Raw genomic sequence first — 5,793 nt, forward strand, 5'->3', positions numbered from 1 at the left:
CCGCCCCTGCCCCCCCGCCCCCCCCCCCCCGCAGCCGCCCCGGCCCCGCCCCGGCCCGCCCCTGCCAACAGCACAGCTGCTCCGAACCCGAAGGGGCCCACATCCCAAGACCCTGCTCCCCGCATCGCCGCCTGGCTCACGCTTCGCGTTGTTATTTCTGTAGCTCGTACTTCTCTGGGCCTGGCCCCACCAATCCCTGCCCCATCAAGGTGCACGCGGCGCTGGAGCGTACAGCCCCACACCGGTACCCCTAGTCTTCTGCGCGCCGGGGCTACACAAATCCTACAGAACTCGTCTCGGGGATTTCCCAGAGACAAACCTGCTCAAACAGGCCCAGACGCCCCCACGTCCACCCATACTATATCTCAGATGTTCAGCCATCACTCCCCAAATCCCCTCCCACGCCACTTTTTCCCCACAGTGTACCTTCTTCCTTTGCAGTGAACTTTTCGGTGTCACTTTCTTCCTTTCAGACCTGTCCTGTCTTCTGCTCTTCCCCCCACCCCCACCCCTCACACACCTTGGGAATCCCTCTGACATATATAATCAGTGACCAGCATGGTGGGTTTTCCCACCTCTAACACACACAGACCCACGCACCTATACAAACACCACAGCCACCCACAACTGTGACTTGGAGGGGGATGTGTGGCTCTGTATGGGGTGATAGGTAGAGGCACAGCCCTATAGCACCTTCATGATTCACCCTTTCTAAATCTAGAACTTTGGAAAGACTGAAGCAAAGAGAAAAAGCAAGGGAACAGCCTTATATCCTGAGTGAATCCTATAGTCCTGATACTCTGAGGCAGAAGCCTTGCCCAGCTTCACATCCTCCACTAGTAGAGAAGGAAGCGGGTGGGTATGCTGAGGAGTGGTCAGTCCTTCTCGTACCTCCAAGGGAGGGTGAAGGGATGCCCTCGTTCTTTGTTGGTTAGTATACTGGGAAGAAGGAGAATCTCTGCCCCTACAGCAGCCCTCAGTGCTGGAAGATAATCCAAAGTCTGGAGAGGCACTGAGGAGAGAAAATCCAGTCCAGCACTCCTCCCTTCCTGCACCAAGAGGCCTGTTCTCTGGCGAAGCCACAGACACTAATTAACAATTAGGAGTACTAACATCATAGGGATAAGGCAGTCACATCCTCTCCCCAGAGAACAGATGGGGCCCTGGGAGGGGAGATAGCTTTTCTACTTAGGATCAAGGGATGCTCCAGAAGGGGTGCTCCCAGCCTTCCTACAACTTGTCCCACAGAGACATGACACAGCATCATCCGAAGCCTTAACCAAGCAGAGGGCAGGAAGAGGGATATTGGTGGTTATTTTTCTAGGCACTGACCCATGGCTTGAAAACGGCTTCATGTCTGGGTCAACAACCCCGCCCCCCATTCCCACCCATTGTTTGTCCAGTCTTTCTCTCTTCCTCTCCTGGCCCTCCTTTCTCCTCTTCTTTGGCCCCTGCCTCTCTCCCCACTGTCATTGCCCAGCTGTGGGCCTTTGGGGGATGGCAGGCCTTAGGGGTCAGACAGATCTGCCAAGCATAGCCAGGCTGGTGGCCAGTGGCTGCAGTTGTGTGCCAAGGGGGCTGGAAGTGGAAAGAAACTGGAGGGAAGTGGTGAGGGTCCAAGGCCATAAAGGGGAAGGATGGTTCCTCTCCCCACCCCCGCTGAAGCCTGGACTGCTCTCTAAATGGCAACAGCCAGGGCTGTTATTGCTGGAGAGAAGCCCATCTGGCACTCACCCTACCTGGGCTGCCAGCCAGCACCCACACCCCTCCAGAGCTACCTCCCTGGACAGAGATGGTTTCTGGGTGCTAGGGCCCTCTGCTGGACAGCCTTAAAGCTCCAACTCACACCAGCTTGTGCCTGGAGTTTTTCTAGCCAGGTCCAGGCAGTCCTTGCCACCATCCACCCAATCTTACAGCTCGCTCCCTCCCTGGGCTCCCTCAGGTCCCTGGCACAGGAGTGGGGTGGGAAGGGCTGATCCAGCTGCACCCCACCCCCACCCTATTTGAGACTGGCTTGCCCCAGACTCCCTCCTCCCCAGGCCTCAAGCCTGCCTCACCACCTCACAAACAAACAGTCCTATCTTCCCCCAGCCCTGTGTCCATCTGTTTGCTGGAAGTGTGTTTGCTCAGCTCAGCGTTGTCGCCAGGACGTGTCTCATGATTGTGTGTTGTCAGCTGAATTAGTGGTTATATCTCCACGGCCTTGTGGCAGGACTGGGACTAGGGTGAGGACAGTGAGGCACTTGCCTGAGGCGCAAATTTTAAGGGGACATCAAATAATTCAGGAATTAAGATAAATAATATTTTAATGCAATACTTTAAAAAAATCAAAGTTATTGCAAAAAACCCATGATGAACAAAACATCAACATTTAAAATAAAGACAGGATCGCTTCCCTCATCTTCCTTTAGAGTGAGTATGGACTCTGTTAGCTAGGTCTGGGCTTGCCCTTCTAATTTCTCAGACCTCTGCCCTTACACCCTGCTCTGGGCTGGCTGGCCTCTGACCTTGAGTGATCTGTATATGGTTGGGGTGAGGGGCAGTCATCTAACAGCGGCCCTCAAAATCCCAGAAAAGTATCCACTCCGCCAGAAACAGCAGAAGCCGACTCTTTTGATATCCCCATCGCAAAGAGAGCCCTACCAGCACCACTCTCCGCCCCGCCCCACCGTGCTGCCTGGGAACACCGCAGACACCGCCCCGGCCCCCGCGGCTCCCGCCTCTGCTCCCCGCACACCTGCGGAGACCTTAGAGGTGCATCCGAAGTTGCAGAGAAGAGACGGAAATTCCCAGGCCGTCAGGCCTCTGGTTGCCCTCCTGGGCCCCTCACTTCGGGGTTGGGGCGGTAGCCGGAAATCGCAGTTCGCGCCGCGTCCGACCGGTCTGAGCTGCCGAAGGAGGCGCGGGGAGGGTAGAGTGAGGTGGGGAAGGGGCGGGGCGGAGAGGGGCTGCAACCGGCATTCCCGCGCCCGCCCGGAGCTCTGCGGCGGGCTCTGTCCTGCCTGCCGTTGCTCGGGAGCGCGGCGCGCTTCGGGGGAAGCGGGCGGAAAGGGAGCCTGGGAGCAGGAGTCAAAAAAAAAAAAATGGAAAAAAAAAAAAAAAAAAAAAAAATTGCTTGTGACTCGAGAGGGAACTGGGTTAGGAGGCCAGGAGCTCACACCCGCTTCACTCCACCTCTAACCCCAGGCCGACTTTCCGTGCGGGGCGAGCATGTGCACTGGCTTTTGAGGACACCGGGTGGAAGCAGATGGTCGAGCGGTGGTGAGGAGAGTGGGCGGAGGGAGAGTCTGGAGGAAAACCCCGCAGGGCTGGGATGGGGCCGCATAGCTCTGGTCTCAGGTCTTACCCACGCCTAACCTTATGACGGGTGTGGGGACCGGATGGGGGTACTAAAAGATGCCTGTATTCCTTACCGTCTCCCTCAGACCCCGGAGCCCGAGACTCGCTGGTTAAGGAAGGGAGGGAGGACTATTGCAGGGGAACCCTAAGCAAATTATTCGAGGCTGAAATGCAGATACTTTTGACAACTCATATTTGACCCCTGAGGGGCCTCCTACTGGGGAGGTATGTAAAGCAGTGAATTCCTCAGGCCACCCTCCCCCCGCATCTCTTCAGAGACAGAGTCCCTCTCAGGAGCATGCATTTTTGCTCTGCTCCCCTGGGAGACTGCCCACAGGGGTCCCCAAGCCAACAAATCTCCCTCTTCCCAACCACCATTAGCTGAGAAGAGTCTCCAAACTCAGTCAAGGACATTTTCCTTCTTACCTTGAGCTGGATGACCAAACTCTCTCCAAGAGAGCCCCAGGACTGCTGGATCAGAGTGTGCCTACTGGCTGAATTGAAACAAAAGAACTTCCAGGAGATGAGGACTGACAGGGACATGGAATAGGGGATCAGAGAAAGCCTTGAGTTGTCCTCCACTCCCACTCAGGTGGAGTGCAGGCTCGGCTCAGGTATGGGTAACAAGACTTTCAGAGGAATCCCAAGAATAAAGAAGTATTTATTGAGCACCTCCTACATGCTGGACTTTGGGGGCAGGACTGCTTCTCGGGGAATCAAGGTCTTATTCTTTTAAGATAAACCCTGAGTTTGGAAGACAATCTAGATTAAAACCTTGCATCTGCACTAAATTGTCAATTCTCTCTGGGTTAAGCATTGTCCGTCATTGGACCTTATGTCCCCACTTATCTGGAGGTGGGGAGAGGGGGGAGAGTCATTTCGCTGCTGAGGCCCGAGGTGATTCAGAAAGGTCTTGGGAGGAATGCAGAGAGGGAGGGGTAAAAATGGGGTCTTCTCTAGATCCAGGGCATCGTTCCAGGCCTTTCTGCTGGGAGCCAGGAGACATGTCTTAGTTGGACCCATCTCATGCTCAGCCCTGAACCATATCTTGATGCCTACTGGGCAGGCTGTAGTCAGTGATGGTGCCAGGACTGTCTCATTCCAAAAGAAAGCATTTAGTTTCTGCTGCTACCAGGACTCGTGGCCTCATTTTTGCCGGGTTAGCCTCTCCCTCCTCTCTGGGCGCGCCACTCTGGAGGCCTCCTCAGCATCTGGCGGGTGTCCCTGGCTGAAGACAAACAACAGACAGCCCAGCAAAGCCTCTCGCGTGTTCTGGGAGCCTAGGCGGCGGGCCAATCGACGCAGCAGGGGCAGGAGGTGCTGGCGGGCCAGGCGGGCAGCGGGCAGGAGCAGGCGGGACAGCAGCATTCGAAGCAGTAACGGGAGCAGTGGAACGGGCATGGCTGGGTCAGCGACTTCGATGGCAATCCAGACTTTAGGCTTGCCTTTCCTGCTCCTGGTAAAGACATGGGGTGGGCAGTATCTCCCCACCACACACACTTTGGTTTACATTCTCTCTCTCTCCAGACCTCAATTCACAGGTCACATTTGTTTTCCTGAAGCCCTTTCTCTTGGCAGGTAGCTGTTGGCTGGAGGGTTCTCACTACATAGTAAAGCTGGGACTCTTACTGTTTCCTGGACCCTCCCCTCCTCTTCCACACCCTCAGTCTCCTGACATTCTCCATCCCTTCTCCCTCAATCCAGCAGGAGTTCTTCTCCAGGCAATTTTAAGTTGTCTTTAGCAGGCCCTTGATCCACGCTGACCTGACACTTCTTACCCTCCTAATCATCCACCCCCATCCATGGGCAACAACTCTCACCAGTCAGAAGCACTGCTCAGAAGCAATCTCTGGTTGAATTTGCCTGTGGGGACACAGCCTCAGAGGACGGACATTCAATACATTGGGCTGCCCCACCCAGCTCGGCCCCACCCAGGACAGCTTGCCTGGATAGGGGGAGCAAGCAAGAGACAGCTGCCTGCTGGCACCTGGTATATGGGGGAGGGGCAGCTGGACTGCAAGAAATGGGAACAGATGTAGGAATTCTCCCTGCTGAATGCAGACCTTAGAGTTGGAACCCAGACTAGACTTTCTAATGATGTGACCATAGGCACATTGATTCTTTGGGGCTCCAATCCCCTCCTTGGTTACTTCAGTAACTAAGAATAGCTGGGAGGAGTAACTAACTGGAATGAGACTGTCTGAGACCCACTTGCCCAAACCCCAGAAGCAGGTAAGACTGCAACCCAGACACACCAGGCATGCTCTGAATGGCCAAGACAGGGAGAACAGGACCTGGGGAGGCATTTGAGGTAGAGGAGTGAGGTTGCAGCCCAACTCAGCTGGGCCCAGTTATATAGAGCTAGGTGTCACTCCCACTTAGGGACAGGAAGAGAAATACATACTTCAGGATCCTCTTTTCCACTTACTCTCTTCCCTTCCCGCCCCCCACCCC

At 55.2% G+C, this 5,793-nt stretch overlaps 2 protein-coding genes across 12 annotated transcripts in view; both read right to left on the bottom strand.

The window, feature by feature from the left end:
• The window catches only part of SLC29A1 (solute carrier family 29 member 1 (Augustine blood group)), a 13,092-nt gene extending 10,058 nt beyond the window's left edge, over positions 1-3,034 (bottom strand). For 6 of the 11 annotated variants that reach the window (XM_006926491.3, XM_015600614.2, XM_015600616.2 and 3 more), the window contains exon 1: positions 2,748-2,879. The gene's annotated coding sequence lies outside the window, so the exon portion shown is untranslated. Of the gene's footprint in view, positions 1-2,737 lie in introns of all 11 variants that reach the window. The other 5 variants (XM_025042819.1, XM_015600620.2, XM_015600619.2 and 2 more) reach the window with 2 other exon arrangements.
• A 1,402-nt stretch (positions 3,035-4,436) lies between these two features.
• MYMX (myomixer, myoblast fusion factor) lies at positions 4,437-4,954 on the bottom strand. The gene has a single exon (XM_025042537.1). The coding sequence runs from the start codon at positions 4,738-4,740 to the stop codon at positions 4,486-4,488; it is 255 nt and encodes an 84-aa protein (XP_024898305.1). The 5' UTR covers positions 4,741-4,954; the 3' UTR covers positions 4,437-4,485.
• Positions 4,955-5,793: the final 839 nt, after the last annotated feature.

Source organism: Pteropus alecto, unplaced genomic scaffold (genome assembly GCF_000325575.1).
Source record: "Pteropus alecto unplaced genomic scaffold, ASM32557v1 scaffold7, whole genome shotgun sequence".
NCBI lineage: Eukaryota > Metazoa > Chordata > Mammalia > Chiroptera > Pteropodidae > Pteropus > Pteropus alecto.